This window comes from Megalops cyprinoides, chromosome 13 (genome assembly GCF_013368585.1).
Source record: "Megalops cyprinoides isolate fMegCyp1 chromosome 13, fMegCyp1.pri, whole genome shotgun sequence".
NCBI classification, from domain to species: domain Eukaryota; kingdom Metazoa; phylum Chordata; class Actinopteri; order Elopiformes; family Megalopidae; genus Megalops; species Megalops cyprinoides.
Genome location: NC_050595.1, coordinates 11,893,533 through 11,912,080, shown reverse-complemented (window position 1 = coordinate 11,912,080; position 18,548 = coordinate 11,893,533). Strand labels below are relative to the sequence as shown.

General features: G+C 46.7%; 1 protein-coding gene across 9 annotated transcripts in view; it reads right to left on the bottom strand.

Moving 5' to 3' along the window:
* The window catches only part of LOC118787886 (transcription factor SOX-6-like), a 170,839-nt gene that overhangs the window by 75,262 nt on the left and 77,029 nt on the right, over positions 1-18,548 (bottom strand). For all 9 annotated transcript variants that reach the window (XM_036543630.1, XM_036543628.1, XM_036543634.1 and 6 more), the window contains one exon: positions 2,187-2,276. In XM_036543630.1, the coding sequence (XP_036399523.1) occupies positions 2,187-2,276 (90 nt within the window). The remainder of the gene's footprint in view (positions 1-2,186; positions 2,277-18,548) is intronic.

Below are 18,548 nucleotides of genomic sequence, written 5' to 3'. Positions count from 1 at the left end.
ATGTTTAGACACAAGTGTGGTTGAAGAACACAGTGGCTGACATCATTAAGGCCCACAAGCACATTCTGATCCATCTATTGTTCTCTAGTTTGGGGGCCAGTTGGCATGGCCTTGTGTTGGCCAATCAGGCCCCGACTCCAAGGCAACAACACGACAATGCTCCCTGATAGGTTCACAAGGTAAAAAATATGTAAAGCATCTGAGTAAAACCTGCTAAGAGGCTTGAATTTTATGCAACTGACTCAAAGGGAAGGTAGATTGATGAGGAAAAAAACTAATTTATAATAATTCATCTCAAAAGGGGTAGAATTTTACATTTCACTTATATATCTTTGAACATCAGTACAATACTACAAAGGAAGAGCTCTAGGTAAAATGCACAATGCCATTGGTTTTGAATTCAATGCACAGTCTTGCCAATATGTTGCAAGGCCAGGCTGCCAGTAGGTAGCTTTTTATCTAGATGTCAGCCTTTAACCGCGACTTTTCCTCCATTAATTTAAACCTACAGGCGCACTTGGCCTTTGTATTGATTTTAACCCAACAATTAATGTGGCCTCTGATTTATCATAACACTTTAGATCTTAATCATATGGCATTTTCTGCTTGCGGTCTTTGTTTGTGTTTTAATTAAGGGGACCTTGTGTGTCTCCAACCCTGAGCTTCTTTTTAATTGCCAGTATTTACATCAGGCAAACTTCAAACGCAGAGAAAGACGTTTGTAAGGGGGAGCACAAAGAGACCCTTTGAAATGTCTACAGTCATATGAAATGGCATGCTAATTAAAAACCCAGGGCTGCCAGTGTGATATGAAAAGTATTTATATATGTAACTTCTAATATAGGTTCAGTTTCCTTTGAAATCAACACAGCCCCTTGTGCTTGTTTCCTGTATCAGCCTCAACCTGAGTATGCCTTTGCACGCACAGTTCACTATTTCTATTTATCAAATAAAGAAGCATATTGTAATTAAAAAAGACCAGCTTTGAAAAAAGCTAAATCATTTCAAACATTTTGACCACAGCACTTTGATCTACAGTGGCATATACCAGGGCAGGTACAATGAATCTATTTTACCAAGGCATGATTTACATTCAGGTTCATTAAGGTTATTGCCGATGAATACACATATTAAAATGTATGACTGCTTTTTTGTTAACGGAGTAAAACTAATCCAATAATTAAAACAGAGGGAAAATAGATTATTTATTATGCCGAAAAAGGATATGAGCAAAACAGCCATTAAAGAGGAAGTACATTTTAAAACAACAAACGCAACACAAGCACCTTTGAGTAACATGATGGCAAAGGCAGATGGTATTCTGTTAGCAGGGCATTTTAAATAGTTTTCAGATAGAAACGATAAACCAACCATCGGGTTTCAGTCTGCTGGAGTCAAATATATCTCGCATACAGATCTGCTGGATAAAATAACTCTCAGTGATGGTTCAAAGAAGCTGAACCATTACACTCAGGGTCACTGTGCAAAATGTGATTACTCCTTTGTAACATGGTGCTGCCAGGGAACAGGGCGTGGGGGGATTGGCAGGTGGTGCTACCCACGAATACTCCCCCCGGCCCGCCCAGACTCCACTGCCCAGGAGGGGAGCCAGGGACGGCCCCAGTTACGAGGAGCTGGTACCGGTCCGCCCCCCCTCCCCCCCACCGTGTAAACAGACCTCAGTAACAGGCGGTGCTTAGGACCGGGCTTTTGGGCAGACACGCACCACGCAGGCCAAACTCTCCGGGGAATAAAAGGGGGCGATTCATGATGAAACCGTCGGGGTAACATCGCAGGGGTGCTGTGGGCTTTGCTCCATACTCTACCTTCTCCGCAGCTCTGCTTACACACAGCGCACTCAACTCTACTGGTCAGAGCAGGATGGTTTACCTGGTCAGCCCCAGACACCGTGCAGTCCGCGCACCCGAACCGGGCAGAAGGCCAGAGCGGGCAGCTGGGTAGTTTTATAAGCCGCAGACAAAATGGAAATCAACAGCCATAAAACAGCAGAATAACTATGCAGCTAGGAGGAACACGTGAGGGGCCGGAGAAGAGGTATTTTGACATAAGAGATAAGGGAGTGAGGCATGGGGGAGTGGGAGGAGGTATGAGATGGTGATGCATGCCTATTTACAGGTGGTGGAAGTGGATATAAACATCTTTCTGGCCATGGCAGGAAAGCTCACCTTTTATTTCTCCCAGAAGTTCACTTGTGTTGAGTCTCTCCATCTTCTCCTTCCAGTCCTTAGAAAGAAGTTTTTCCATGCAGGATGAATCTAGGAGACAAAAACACAACACAGCTCTATAATTTTGGTAATGGGTGTGTCCTATTTCCAAGGAAATACTTGATTGATATTTTGTAGCCTCAGACTAAGATCTGTAACCAATCTATCTGTAATGTACTTTATCCACTCATTTGCTCAGATTTGAGTCTAAGGACAAAGGGCATGGCTGTTAAACTCAATACAAGCCTTTGTTTAAAGTTATCCTTGTGCTGAAATGTAATATTTTCCATTTGTGTCATATTGTTAAAAATATCAAGATGAAATTTTAAAGGCAACATTTATCTATTCCTATACAAAAGGTGTGTATTCACCTATGTGCATCAAAAACACATGTAAACAATTTACTATATGAAAGGCATATGTTGTTGCACTAAATTGCTAGTTAGGTAATAAAATTAAACCCGTAACAACTCTGTAATTATGCTGCTCTACCTTAGCAAGAGGATGTACAAGAAAATAAAAGGTCCTGTGACATTAATTGTGGAGGTCGTCTGAAAAAGCTAACAGAGAGGAGCTTATTTCACAAACATGAACTGTGGAACCTACAATGAATTTTAAAAAAGAAAGACTATTTAAGTCTTAAAAAAAAAAATGTTGCAGTCATTTCACCTTGGAAATCAAGGGTTATTCCACAAATATGGAGGGCTATTCCTCCACAAGTTTTGAATTAGCAGGGACTGCTCCTGAAATTAACACACAGCAGGGAAAGAAACAGTGTACTATAAACCACACCACTAACAGCAAAATAAGTAACTTGGGTCACACAGAAGCTGGCAAAAAGGCACTCGCTAATGTGTTACTTTCAACAAATCTTTGTAAATGCCAACAAAGAGGTTTACTTCCTATGAAATATGCAGTGCGCTGATTGTATTAATCATAAGCAATGTAAATCCTTCCATTAACACTACACGGGCTCAAAGGGCGTGTCGTGAGGAGAAATACTGTCTCAAACTCTCAGGGACCATGGGATTTATTTACCCTTTCCCTCTTTCTCTCCGAGACGGTAAATAACTCAGATTTATATTCCTGCCTGTGACGGATCATGCATTTCCCCAAAAGGTCGTTCACATTCACAACCAGATAAATAATACTAAAGTACACATGCATATTTACTGCCATTGCTCATATATATATATGCTTTCTACAGAGTGATGGTGAGAGCAGCTCAACTGTCTCATGGAGGTCAATCCAAAGAGGGCAGGCAGAGATAAGGAGTGGGGACTACAAAGGCACATTAGAAGGAAGGTAAGGTTTGTTACTACTGCCCATGAAGACAGTGGTGATGAAGACAATTAACATTTGTCCGGTGGACGATGAATCAGCTTTGGAATGGTTGGAATCCGGCGTGCCGTTGGCTGATAAAGAACACGCCGAGCACCGCGTTCCATGCCCGATGCAGAGGTCAGCCCGTTCCCATCAGACACAGCTCTCCCCGCCCCGCTGTCACGCGCTCCCCAAACGCAGCTCTTCCTCCATCCCTGTTCACTCCCCAAATTTAAGCCGTTCCTCTGGTCTCACCCCCCCCCCCCCCAAACACAGGTCATCCTCAGCTTTTAGCACTCCCCAAGTACAGCTGCTCCTCCGGTCTCATTCACTCCCCAATCACAGCCCTTCCTCCAGTGTCTTTGGTCTTATTCCATTTTTATTCACTCCCTGAGTTCAGCTGTTCCTCCGGTCTCATACACTCCCCAAAGCACAGTCCTCCCTCCATTCTTATGCACTCCTCAAGTTCAGTTGTTACTCTGTTCCTGAACACAGCCCCTGTGGACAGTCATACCATCACCCGATGCTGCATGGAGGAAATCATCACTGGGTTGCCAGGACCAAGCTGATGGACCAGCAGTTCCCAAACATTCAAGAATTAGCAACGTTGTGCTCATACACACTACTGCAAAATGAATTAAACCACTTAACATAAATGTCTGAATCCTCAACATTTGGTAACTGCATGTGAAGGTGCAAAATGTGTAAACAACAGAATACTTGGATAGGCTACATGTAACCATGGGAGTATGAGTATTTCCAAAAGTTCACATTACTGTATACTATAAATAGATAAAAATGACAGATGAATGAAGTGAAATATAGATAAAACATAAAATCTGCCAATACATAGTAAATTTGGGTACAGTACTGGGATCTTATTGTGGGATCAGTGGCAGCCCTTATTTGAGTTACAATCCTTCTCAGATATGGTAGGCAAACGCATATAAAATAAAACATTATTTTGTGACCATATATACACATACACATATGCATGATTGCAGGTTCTATTCATTTTGATAAATGTTATGGAAACTATGCTTGACATCTAAGTACCACCACTGGTTTTTACCTATTTATTTTGCTCAGTTGTCATCTTTGGAATGTGTTTTTAACCACATGATATATTATCTGTGAGGCTTCCAGTGCCCTTGGCTCATGGAGATTGCATTCTTACAGCCTGTAAGAATGGGTTTGTTCTCTCACTAAAAGGGCAAAAGCCAAAAGCAGGCATTCTTGTACTCTATGGAAGCCCGGAGGCTCCATGTTAAATGGTTAAATGCTTCTCCACACAATGGCTCATTTGTGACCATTTTGCAGACAAAAGAGCTGAAAATCATAATCATGTATTGTGTATATCTCTGAGATTCTGTTACTAGAACATTGTGTAAGTGAGTTATTGTAGTCACGAGGTACTTGAGGCAACACAAAGAACAACTTTGGGATGTTTATAGATGTTCTGCACTTTGAACTATTGCACTAAATATATCCATACTAACACCAATCAGATCAACATGCATTATAACTAAACAAACATGTATTTGTTGAGTCAAAATATTTCAAGGGCTTTAAATGTATTACTTTCTAATCTGAAAGCGTAGCTTTGAAACTAAGATCAGACAAAAGAGATCAGATTTTCAGATCCTTCTTTATTCCTTTTATCAAAGGTACATTTACGGCTCGTTCCAACTGATGATATGCCACGGAAAGGAAGTTTCAACGGCACTTAAACCTACTCTGATTAATAAAAATATACTTTTATAAGTATTAAGTAAGCAAGGGCAAATGAGGTATTGTCTGAAAGCTTTTGATTACAGAGTATGTACTGCATAGCCCGAGATGTGCTTTCCTCAGAATGACAGGTACGTACGCACAGCAACAGGGCTCGCGCACAACTGAATTAGCAACAAGATTTATGTCAGGCACTTGGGAAAGAAAACACAATCCGTAACTCTATGAGACATCTGTATTTGGTTCCAAAAGAGAATCACAGAGGTGAATTTATCCTCCCCATTTGACAAACAAAGCTGAAGGAGGGAGCTGAGAGAGGCAGCTGCAAAGACACGCCTTACCCTACATGGCGTGCTGTCCCCCATTATTCTTGTCCTCTCCTCAGGACAGTGGAGATTTAAAGACTGTTTAGACTGCTTCCAGGGGGGAAGAGGATTCCTTTCGCATTGGCCTTTATATCCCCCCCCCACCCCCATCCCCACCCCCACCCCAATTCGGCTAAGAGATTCCTTCCACCTCAACAGAAACGTTGGACCACAGAAAAGGCCCAAGATGTCAAGCAGGTGATAATATGGGGGCAGCGCTTCCCCCAACCTCCGATCTGAGAATCTCTGAGTGCAAACAGAACTGGCATTTTGTTTGACTTTTCATTTCCTCCATCACGTCAGGCCAACGGGACATCTTTAGCCTGGATTGTTACAGCATTATTGGATTTCCGATGACAAGCATGTTTTTTTGTTCCCCGGCTCTGGAGAGAGGGAGAGCTGGCCTGTATTAGTGTTGACTCTTGAGTGCCCAGGGTCAGAGAGGAGGGGATTGTGAGAGGGCTAAACCCCCCTGAGGTCACAGAGGTCAGTAGCACCAGCCAATAGTGAAAGCATGTCGCCAGGTATGGACCAGGAGCTGCAGGTACCAGGCAAGCAATCATCATTTCCATTCTTTCCCCCCCAGGCCATAAGAACTGCGTTTAAAACAAACTCCCCTTTAAAAAGGACTCCTCTTAAAAAGGGCTCCCTTTCATGGTGAGAGGATTTCAGCAGCTCGCCATAAGCATGCTGGAGCTGCACGATGGTACTGTGGGGTGGGGGGGTTGGGGGGTAAGTCTGAGGCCGTATGGAAGTCTCTCCCGTCCACTGGGCTCAAGATACACACATCACCACAGATGCTGCTCCAGCACTTGATCATTAAGGAATGCGCCAACTGTTGGAGATAATGCCGTGCCAGGTCCCATTCTGCCCGCCTCTGCACCCCACCCCCAAGCCCCCCAGCCCCCCCCAGCCGCCCTCCTTCCACCGGCACTCCTCCATACCTACACTCGGACCCAGATGCGCACTCAGTGCCAGGAGAGAGACTCCTCCAGGAATGCGCGGAGAGAAAAAAAGAAGCGGGCTTCCACCACCAGTCTCCTTTCACCTGAGAGAGGTGAACAACACCCCAGGTGCAAATGTAAAACCACGCCAAGATAACTCGCAATTTTCAGCCATGAATAACACAGAGAACGCCCGAAAGGCCCGAAAGCGCCGCTGAGGTTAGCTGTTATAATTTCTATACATGTTTACTTAAGCAAAATGCCCAGCTAATGAGGCAGTCGTCTGGCTTCTTTCAAAGTGCCCTCATAAAAGATAAAGTTTTTTTTTTATATTCATACATATACCAATAACTGTAGTGCTTTTTTATTTCTTACATTCCTCTTGTCTTCTTTGGATTGATAAAACATGCCAAAGGAAAAATTGGGCAATATCACAGTAAATGTAATCATCATATTCATAAAATGCCAATGATGTACAAAGGAGAAGGTACAACATGTCTACTCTCAAACATAGGCAGAACATGGGCCAAAAGCAGAATATACTGCATAGCACTGTTTTAGTATAAATGATATATAAAATCCTAACATTTAAACTGAAATCACCTTAAATAGCAAAGTTTACTACAACATCCTAAAGTCAAAATCTTCATTATAAAGTCCAAGTGCTGTAAAGAGAATGATTCTGGATTGTCGTGAAGCGACTGCCGTTTTTCTTTCTTTTTTTTTTTAGTAGGGGAAAGTAATGATGTCTTTATAAGGCACTGCTGTAAATCGCTGGCTTGTCAAAGACAACATCAGAAGTGGATAAATAAAAGCTGTGTTCTCCCTTCCCTTTTGGGGGCCTCTGCTCTTTCATCCCCCCCCTCCCCTCCTCAGATGAAACAGTGTGTGGCTCTGGAGGAACCGATTCAGACTGGGATGAGAATGGAATGAAAACAATAGCCACTATCCGCCTCCTATTTACATTTTCCCAAGGTCCCTTTAGCTCAGCGATCGGGCCCCCGGAGCCTGGAGCCGGGGGGCCTGGCGCTGAGAGAAGTCCCGACTGCGCTGGAACTGACCCAAGTTCCTCACCCCTGGGGACATAGTCAGGGGGGAGGCAGAGGGGATCGGCCTTGATGGGACACTACTGAGCACTGGCCACTTTGCTTCTGTCAAAGACCCCCCCCCCCCCCCAAATGCATAAAACAAAACTACACACAACCGGACCAAAAACCTCTGTCCCCCTCAGGACACAGAAAGGCCTTACACCAAGAGTTGCAAAGAGAGCATCAACCAAACTCATATCTCCCTGAATAATACCTGGTATCACCATCATCACTATGCACATTTTTATCTCTCTAGTAATCTGTGGCACACAGCTTGTTAAAGCACTATCATGTCATCTTAACACCACAGGTAAATAGAGGGAGCAAGACAGACATCTTCAGCAAAGATACGCCGGCTAGATTACGACAGCTTCATAATAAATAGGGACCTAATTATCATCATAAATCTTAAGACAGTGAACTTTCAAGGGGATTGTGTTTGGTATAAACACAGCATTCATCACGAAGACGAGCACCGTGCCAAAGCTAAAATGTTCAGCAGAAACCGCAACAGTGTAACACTGAGAAGCAGGCAAGCGTTGACAATCTCACCTGACGCGGCGAGCCCTCACCTGCCACACATGTGATGGAGAAATACGACGGCTTTGGTTCTCGACCGCACTACCCAGGTCATAATAGATAACTTAATAATCCCAGCACCAGCTGGAGGTGAATGCTTTCAGACGCATATCGCTGAGGTAGATTTTATTCCGGGCACCAGATTTGAAGGGTTTATGATGGGCGTAAAGAGCACCTGCAATCAGACACTTCACCCCGAGTCGCAGCCAGGGAAAACGGAACGTACACAAAATACTCCAATGAGCAAAAGCAAATCGTATCAATTTCAATTTGAAATGGTGCATAAAGTCTAGATGACGTTGTTTGCCCGGCATCAAAGTATTTCTGTGCTGTTCTTCACTTGTATGACAGTCACTGCTGACAGTGGGGAAATTGGACAGAAGCGCATATGAGACACCTTGTTCCAGGTGGATGGTTTTACAGCAACTGCTTTAGAGATTCCATTCCAGTTACCCTTTTACTATTTCAAGGGGGGGAAAGAATGAAAACATGAACTTGAGCACTACATGATCTGCTATGTAACTAGGGATGTTTGTGCCGTAAAACCCCTCCCCTTTCAAGAGTCAAAGACCTCAGCATGATAGGGCTCCCTGGAAGCAAACTGGCTCTTTGTCCACCATAGCTTGCGCAAACATGGAAGCAGGTAAGTCGCTACCGCTAATGCAAACAGAGCTAATTGTGCAAAGCATATGTTGTTGACATGCAGTCTTCCAGTATGCCCTCCAGTATGCACTCGCAGCTGAAGCCAACCATCTGAATTTAATATGGGACTTCATAAATAATATCTACATACTGTACACTTATCTTTATGATACTTAATACACAGAAAGATTCTCAGCCCATAGAACTTGCATTTTATCAAATTAATCTGTCAGTGATGTTATTCAGAGCTTCATTACCTATAATGTAGACAAAGTGATATCCCAACTTGCTACGACAAAATGTGTAACATTATCTGCCTAGCAGTCGTCCTTATCAAGACAGACTTACACACGACCTATGTGTACAGCTGGATATTTACTGATGCAATCTGGGTTAAGAACCTTGCTCAGGGGTACGACAGCAGAGCCCCACCACATGTCCATCTCCTGAAGCCCTGTGAATCCTCTACCGCTTGCACAGCGGCGGCAGACGGTGGCAGATGACAGAAACCCAGAGAGCGGGCTGAGCTAAGCGCTAGCTGCTCATTCCCGCCACCGCAGCGCAGCTCCGCTTCTCTGAGGAGGCCGGTCCCCGCGTGCTCTCCCGTCCCGGCCAGCCGTGCCGCGGTGGCCCCGTGCCAACACATCTGCCAGAGCCCCCCCCGTGCCTCGCGCTGCCACTGTAATACCCCACCCCCCCTTGAAACGTCAAAGCGGCTCTTCCCTTTCGTCAATCCTCACACCAGGACATACACGGTTTGGGGGGGGGGCGGGGGGGAATCCCAGAGGATCTCCTACTCCAGTCCGAGAGGCCCGTGCTTCCCGCCCTTATGGTTCTACTATGGCTGACAGTCCATGTTCGATACTCTCACCAGAGTAGCAACAACACCTACGCGTCCCAAAGAGCTCTTTCCAGCCACAGTCATACCTCTCCAGAGAGGATATCAAGTCAGGTTTTTTATTCTGAATGGGAGTGTGGGACTCTGAGTTAGTCAAAGTGTCATCCTTCATGGGGCAGACAGTCAGGAAGTCCCCTCAGCATCAGGCCTGTATATCTGCCTGCAGCACTCCAGGGGACGCCTGTAATTACCTAATCAATGATCAGCTGCCACTGGACATATAAATAATCTCCCCCTTACCAGAGTCTGGCATTATAAACAGGATCAATGACATAAAACTGAAAAAACACCAGAATATTTATTAATTTGTTTGATATTTACTATGTTGCAGTTATATAGTGAAGTATTCAGTGTTTTTTCTCCTCCCTAAAACGTCTGGATATGTTAAAATATTATTTCTAACATGCATGGGGAGGCAGCTATTCACTTGGAGGACTCATTTTTGCAGAGCATTAGGTTAATTATTATCTTCAAAGCACTTTCAAGTGCAACATCTTAATATTAGGAAAGAAAGGCTTCAGAGAAGAAGTGAATAAGTAGCACTGGAAAAAGCTGCCAAGGTCAAGAGAATAATGCAGCTCCATTTCAGTTTGGAGAGGAGAACAAGTCATTTTTAAAGATTCTTCCTGCTTGTTCTTGGAAGAATTTACCAACAATTCTGTCCACAAGGCACTGCTGAATTTCTAACCAAGAACGCGAGCACGCACACACACACACATACACACACACATGCATGCACTCGCTTCAGGATCAGGTTGTATAATCAGTAGCTGGCCCCGTTCCAGAATACAGTGTCTCCTCACAGATCTTTCTCATCTCCTTATGAAAACAAACTGGAGACATGGCACACAAAGCCGCTGTTCCGGGTACACACTGGTGCGCCGTGGAATCTTCTGAATGTCTTAATCACAGAGGCACTAAAACAAGACGCCATCACACCAAATAAAACACAATAATTACAAGAATCAGACTGAAAAGGGGAAACAACACAAGGAAACGTGTTTTGTCATCCCGTCAGCGGTCCCGGAGACAACAGCCGCTGGCTGCGCCAAATGTTCCTGGAGCCTCCATAATCACGGTGTTATTGAAGTGAGGACAAAAAGGGCACTAATTGCAAGGGAGCAATCTAAACGTAATAGGTTAGACACCCGGCCCAGGCAGCACAATGAGCAGGGAGGAAAGAGAGAGAGGGAGAGAGAGGGAGAGGAGAAGAGAGGGAGAGAGAGAGAGAGAAAAACATTTTCCATGTACAACGGAACGTCGTCGCTCATTTTCAGGCAATTACCTTCCCTCCTTGTCAACAGTTTTAATAACCTCCATCATTTCCACAAGACTTTTTGCTTCAGTTAAATAATTTCAGCTCTTTAATATGCAAATGCGGCTGCTCGTATGCATGGGTGAAGAGGCTCCGCTCCCTGAAATGTGTCAGTGCATTGTGGAGCACCTGCGCCTCAGGGATAGGCTTGATTTAATTGACACCTAATACTATTCATTATTCCACTTAGTGAGCAGTCCCTGTTAGTCACCTGTAGGCTCTTCCTGTGCGCGGGAGTTCGGCTTGTCAACAGCGCCTGCGAACAGCGGGAATAAATGGAAGCGCCCCAGAGCACTGTGGGATAGCGGCCCCCGCGTCCGCGCAGGGCGAGGTCACGCCGAGACCGCCCCGCCGCCGCCAGCGTTCTCTGGCGGACCGAGCCCAAGCCATTCCGCTGCTGTTGCCCAATGGGGGGGGGGGGGACTCACAGGGCTACACCTTCCACGACCGTGGATCTCGGCGCACACAGGCGGTACAGCAGTAAAGCGTGACCCAGTCTGCGCAGTGTGCAGATGGGGCCCGGCGCACACTAGTGAGATAAAGACGACTTTTCTGCGCCAGGTTTATCCCTAAGCTTGCGGCCGGTTGTCCCGGCGATTCTAGGAACTGGAAGCCGTTGCACACACACACACCGCTCCTGACCTCTCTAAATAAGACACGTGTCTATCGGGCGTACGTGAAATGCGCCGTCCCCGAGGGACCTCACCTCTTGATCAGGGCCACGCGAGCTCAACAAATGGCTTCTCCCAATCCATTCTGCTGCCGCACTTTGGAGCAATCAGCCTTGAATTATTAAACCGGAGGGAGACCTGATCAATTCATGCAAGCTTGCAGACAATGGGCAGCCATTCAGAAACCCTGACTGTAGGAGCATTAGGAAAACGTAATGTAATACGTTAATAAACATGTCAAGAAAACAAAGTTACTAATAAAAAAGGTTGCTATTAGCGTAAAGGAAATTGATTTTGCGAACGCGTGAGCCCTGGCGAGCGTGAAGGCTGCCGAAATCCTGGCACAATTGTGAGAAAGCATCTGTAGGGTCTCGCTGGCGGTGAGGCTTCTCGGGTACCGCTCGAGCTGGCCAATGGCTCCTGTACCCTCTGGAGGAGTACAGCTGGCCGCTCCGCAGATGGAAGGAGGGGCGCCAGCTCTAGCTGAGCCCCCGAGGGCCACACGGCCACCTCGGTCCCGTCCGGGGGAAGGGAACTCCAGAACGCCTGGCGCAGGGCTCGCGGTGACTGTATGAAAGTGCGCCGGGGGCGAAGGTGGTGAATTATAAATCTGAGAGAGGCCGAAGCCACGCTGGCAGCCAGGGCCCTCTCCAGGAAAAAGGGCTTGGACCGGAGATTAAAAACAGCCCATCAGCCCCCTTCATCTATATGAAGAAGAAGGGAAAAAGGAGGTTGAGAGAGAGAGAGAGAGGGAGACAGAGAGAGACAGACAGAGAGGGAGAGTGAGAGAGGGAGACAGACAGACAGAGAGAGAGAGAAAGAGAGAGTGAAAGGCACTCACAGAACCTGGAGAGGGAAGAGAAAAAAAATCCACTAAAAACTTAGTGAGGGGAGATAAGGAGCCAAAATAAACCCATATTCAGAGCCCCCAAAACTGCAATCTCCTCTAAAGCCTGAGAATGGCAGCTGGCAGAACAGCTGGTGAATAGGATTAATGTCAGAAGAATGAAATAAAACTCAACATATGTCCGAGCCTGAGGTGTGGGGACTGTGCGTGATTGTGCCCCGATGGATGCCATGTGTGCAGCTGGAGGGAGCCGCTGCGCGATGCAGGCAACCCCACAAGGTCACTTTTAAGAACCGGGGCCATTTAACGCTTGGATAGCGGAATGAACTTTCTGTCACTCCATCTCCTCCTTTCTGTTTTTTTTTTCTCCTATACACAGAGGAACTTCATCTGCTTCTTTTCCTTTGCAGTACCAGTTTATTCAGGAGGCCGGGAAAAAAAGAGAAATCTACTGCATACAGGAATTAGGCGCTTAGCTCGCACCTCACCCAGATGTAACCGGGACAGTTGGATTCACACAATCCACTTGAAATCTGTGGTGATGAGAAACAGTGAAATAAACGAGTCTCTCCGAATGAGGTAAATAAATTGAATGTGAAATGTTTTGCTTTGGGGGGGGGGGTGTTGGGGGGAGATGCGTGGCATGAAACTTCGTCGGGTACTGATGAGCTTTTCAACACTTGTGAAGAAGAGCATTAGGAGAGCTATGTGGACTTAATTTTAATTTATAATTTCCATTTGATGTCGGTAATCATTAGGGCCCACACACTGTAATAAATTATAATTTCACACGAGAATTAAATTACTGGGTACCTTACTGAGGAGCAATTTTTTTGTTGGGTACCCTGCAATCTAACTGTCAGACAGAAACTGTACATCTAATCAATGCTCCAAAACATTCCCATTTATTCATCTATGTTAAATTAATAGAAGTGTGTGGATAATGCTGCTAACAGTGATCATGGCTGCTTGCAGCGATTTACCAAATTAATGGGTCCCTGAGACAGAGCAGAGACAAAAAGAGCGACTAATAGGATCCACATGAATAGATTAAAATTTACTGAGAAGCCAAGTGGATGTTGCAGTCACTGAAACTTTACTTCATTAGGAACGCGAGGCAACTTTGATGTGCTTGAGAGATCCGCTCGGAATATCCGCAGAGTCCACATGTCCAAAACTGAAATCATTAAAAATGCAAAAAACGTATTTAACGCGCAGGAGTCCAGACTCCCCTCTAATTTGCACTAATAAAATTCCACAAATAAACTGCATGCAAGTCACCCAAGTTAATAAAAAAAAAGAAACATATAAAGCATACACAACTTGGTCCTATGAAAGGCACTGTCATCTGTTTGATCACCATTCAAGAATCCCACTTCAGGTATACCTTGCCATTGCCCTTCCTCTTTAATTCTTAATGTTCCAAAATAAACCGTGTAAATAAAAATAGAAAAAATAGCATTTTTCCAGAGCTTAATTTGTTTGTGATTCATTTGTCTAATTAGGGAGGTGCAGCAATATACTCGGCTGCAGTTCTCTGACATTCTCAATTTCTACAGTGCAGCAATTAAATTTGTTTATGGTCCCATGCAAGCGAGGATCTGTTTACATGGATGTCAGAGTTCACGATTCGCACACACTGCTCCGTGGACTCAGGAGTCCAAAGGTCAGTATTTTTAGATGTCGCCATCCATTCTCCGCTAGCGCCGGGGCCGCTAGCATACCTCAGCTTGCGCGCACCCCACCACACAGGCCGCACTCATTTATCACGCGCCCCACTCTAAATAAGTGCAGCGCTTTTCAGCACGCCGAGCGCCGATGGATGAGCTGCTAGCCTGCGAGCAGGAGCTGACGTAAACGTCCGTTAATGACGAGGGAAAAAAAAAAGGAAAAGGGATCGCGTAAAAAAGACAGTGACCGTGTGGCGGGCGTTAGCGACTGGACCGCGGGGCGGAGAGGGCCTGCGGTCTTCTTCGGACGTGGTGTCTATTTTTATCGGTTCGAGGCGGGAAAACAAAGGCCCTTTATCTTTGATTTCTTATGATACCCAGGCGTGTGGAGGAGATGGAGCCGGGAAGGCCGAGTAACCATAGAACTTTAAAAGGTTAAGCATTCCGGGTTCCAGGAAGTGCTCTCGCAGGCCGGCAGCCCTGCTGCCTCAATGGCCCATTGTTCCACACGGGTCCTCCGACAACGGGTGTCACATTCCCTTTCTCTCCCGCGCCGAGCGGTGTGGGCCACTGAGCCCCACGCCGGGGGGGTGGTGTTGAGAGCAGAGCAGTGTTCAGCTTTCACAGGAAATAAAGCGGATTCCTCTGAAGCATCTTAAGAGGCGAGCGGGACCGCAGACGCCTCGGCGCATGTCTCGAACCCACCGTTTACGCACTCGAGAGGAACCTGGCGAAGGATGGGGTGGTGGTGGGGGGGGGGGGGGTTGAGTGTGCGCGCAGGAAGGCAGAAAATAAAGAAGAGAGGGTCGCTGGAGTGCCTCCGCTTCCAAAAAATCTCTAATTGCGGTGCTGTAATAAGTGGCGCTGGAATTATGGAAAATGACTGAGGCTCATCTCGACTGCAGCCCTGCTCCCTCTCTCCCTCTCTCCCTCTCTCTCTCTTTTTCTCTCTCTCTCTCTCGTTAATCAAAAGCAGAACGCGTAACTTTAACCAATCACCAGAGCTATGCGACACGTAATGGATGGAGAGGTCCTGAGGCGCATTAACCACTCGACCCCTGCAGCCTTTCAAACCGCACAGGGGCCACTCCCTAAGGCAGGCGGCGTCCGTCAAACACACTGTGATCAACAGCACTCAGGCTCGCCGCTGCAACGCCGCTGCCTCTGCCTGCCTCTCTCTACCTTCGCGGCTCATCTCCTGGCACACGCAATGCATCGTTGAAAACAAGAAACTGAGATGTTCGTTTTAACACGGGCGATCAGACGATCTCTTTGTTCGAGACGCCAACATCAAAGTTCAATCTGGAATATTCAAGTCGGCTGTTAGGTAGGACACCATACGCGTATGCTAATCTGACGATGAGCGCTTCACTGTCAGGACTACATTTCCCTGAGTGCACTTCCTGAAGGTGCAGCCCCGCATACCCACAGCCTTAGAACAAGCAGCGCATGTCCCCTAAAATCATTAGCAACCCAAATCAGATGTCTGTGGGCTGGTGTGGGTTACAGTGGCACTATTTTGATCTGTGTCAGATGACAGCTCTCGCTGGCGCGCGGCGGGCGTGCGTGCGGACAGCCCGGGAACGGAGTGACACGGGGAGAGTTTCCTGGCGTAACCCCACGCGCCCACCTGTTCTGAGGTGTGGGGGCCCCCACCACCCCCAAAACCCCTGCCCTTGCCAGTCCTCCCGCTGGCAGCTCGCCCGCTATCCCCCCTCACAGCCCCGATCTCAGCAGATAAAGCAAAAGCACGTCAACATCTGTTACGGTTCACACTGATTTTAATTTACAAAAAGAGCCCGGCTATTTCCAGAGCCAGCACTCCATAGCACAATGACAGATTTAGGACCATTAATGGGGCGCTGTTTTCTTGTGTGTCAGCATTTCGCTCCAACTGTACTAACCGGATACGGAGGGGTCAAAGAGGATAGCAAGTCAATTAAAACCGTTGCAAATATAAACCCCCCACCACCACCACCAACCACCCCTCCTCCTCTTCCTCCTCCTCCTCCTCCTCCTCCTTCCAAGCCCCCCTACCCCACCGTCAAGCCAACATACACACAATACACGAAACAGTCCACTACCAAAAACATTTTCCAGACAGCAGGGAAAGACATACATAAAGACTCATACGTGATTTTTGAATGGGACAGACAACTCCCTCTTCCTCCTTACTATGTGTGTTTAGACGCAGGAATGTGTTCCGAATTTGGCACTCACTCTTTCTTTTGAGGCCGGCCGATGAGATGCACCTACATTGTGTGCGTGTGAACAAACGGGCCTCTGTGTTATTCACCCTGGATGTGATTTGTCTCAGAGACACTAGTTTCCTCCTGTCAGGGAAAAGGGGGGTGGGGGTAGGGGGGTGGGGGGGTTCCGGCGCAGTGCGTGAGAAAGTGACACAATGGGAGCGTTGTGGCCGCCTGACACCGTGGGACAGAGTCAACAGCTGAGCCCAGGGAAGATGGCTCCCGGAATGTTCCGCAGCAGTTGCTACTGTTGACGAGTCAGAATATGAGACGTGGGAAAGGTGATATGGCCCGAGATGAAGAATGGTGTTGCGGAGGAGGCAGCTGCGTGTTTTGTCATCTGAAAGGGGGGCTTCATACACTCCTGTCCACTTGTACCCCTCCTGTGTGCCGATCTGTAGGCTTGGGATTGCATTATTTACTGAGAATACCACACAAATACTTATGTTGGCACAGCCTCAGCAGCCTACAGGTGAAGAGTGCTATGATCGCACTGTATTCAGTTCATTTGGCTTCACAGAGTATTTTTAGTCATGGGGTCTGTGCTCAAGACTACAGAGCGATATTCTAGCAGTGATGAGCGAGGAGAAGTGGAGAGCCTGGTATCTTTTGTGAGAGTTCACATGTCAGGTTGGCAGAGTGCCTGCAGCGTACAGCCGGAAAATCTATTTAACGTCTGCTTCACGGGGCGACAGGAGGTTTGATTGGCAGAGTGCAGAGAGCAGCTTTTGATCATGTGTCCTAACAAGCGATTCCAACTCCTGTCTCCTCCTGAATTGCCTCCCATTACCTTTTCAAACAAAAGTGGCAGGACCAGCGCATGGCTCCGTTACCCAGGCAGCCACACACACACACGTACACACACACACACACACACACACACACACACACGGCCGCATGCAGGCATGCATGTGCACACACGCGCGCGTGCGCGCACACACATACATACACATACATACACACACACACACACACACACAAACACACACAGCCCTTAATTAAATATATCACGTTCCTCCAGATGAGCAGGTTGCTGGAATCAAAGGTGGATAGAATAGAGCTGACATTACTAAATGAAGAGGGAGAGAGAGCAAAGGAGAAGGAAAGAGGAAAAAAAAAAAACGGGGTTGACTGATGTTTGGCCAGCGTGTACTGCCTGAGGGACTGACGGACTGACAGGGAAGAAGAGGGAAGGGCTAAGTGTTTGAAGCGCAGCTCAAAATTCGCAGGTTCACCTCGGCCACCAGCCAAGAAATTAAAAAAAGGGCTGCTGGGTCTGCGGCTTCATTGCTTATGCATGAAGTCAAGGGCTTATGCCACAGATCATTATAACAAAGATTCCTATTAATTAGGGGGGATAAAACAGAGCCAGATGATAGGGCGACTGGGGAGAGCAGCACAGAGCCATTCCTGCTGCATTATTTTCACAGGAAGGAGAAACACAGCGGTGACCCTTTCTCCGTGCTTAGCTCTAGGACTGCCACAACAGCCCGGGAAAAGAGAAAAAAAAATCAGACAACCTAGGAGCGGGATGGAAGACTAAAAAAAAAATCCAGATTATACTGGGAGAACACTGGTTTTAGGCGGAGCAAAGTGCATCTTGTACAACGTGGCCAAGCAGGTACGGTGCCAGAGTTTCTCGGGATTAATCAGCTCAGAGGCTTAGGGCTGATCCTATTCTCTCCAACAGCTTTCATCCTGCCCCCCATCCCATTAGCCTGAGGATAATGGGCTTGGACTTCTCACACAATGTTGATTATGTCCCATATGGGTAAATACCGCTACACACAGAGAACACCCCAGTACAGGGTAAAGAAAAAACAATACAGAGACAGATAGACATTGCAATTTATTAGCTGCAGGGGCAGTTAAAAAGGTTGACAAGGGAAACTGGGCTGGAGGAGAAAGTTGACACACAGAGGCGCACATACACAGCTCATTGTGCGTATTGCCATTGTGGTCCGGCTCTTAAAATAGCAGATCTCTTAACTGTTCTGGGAA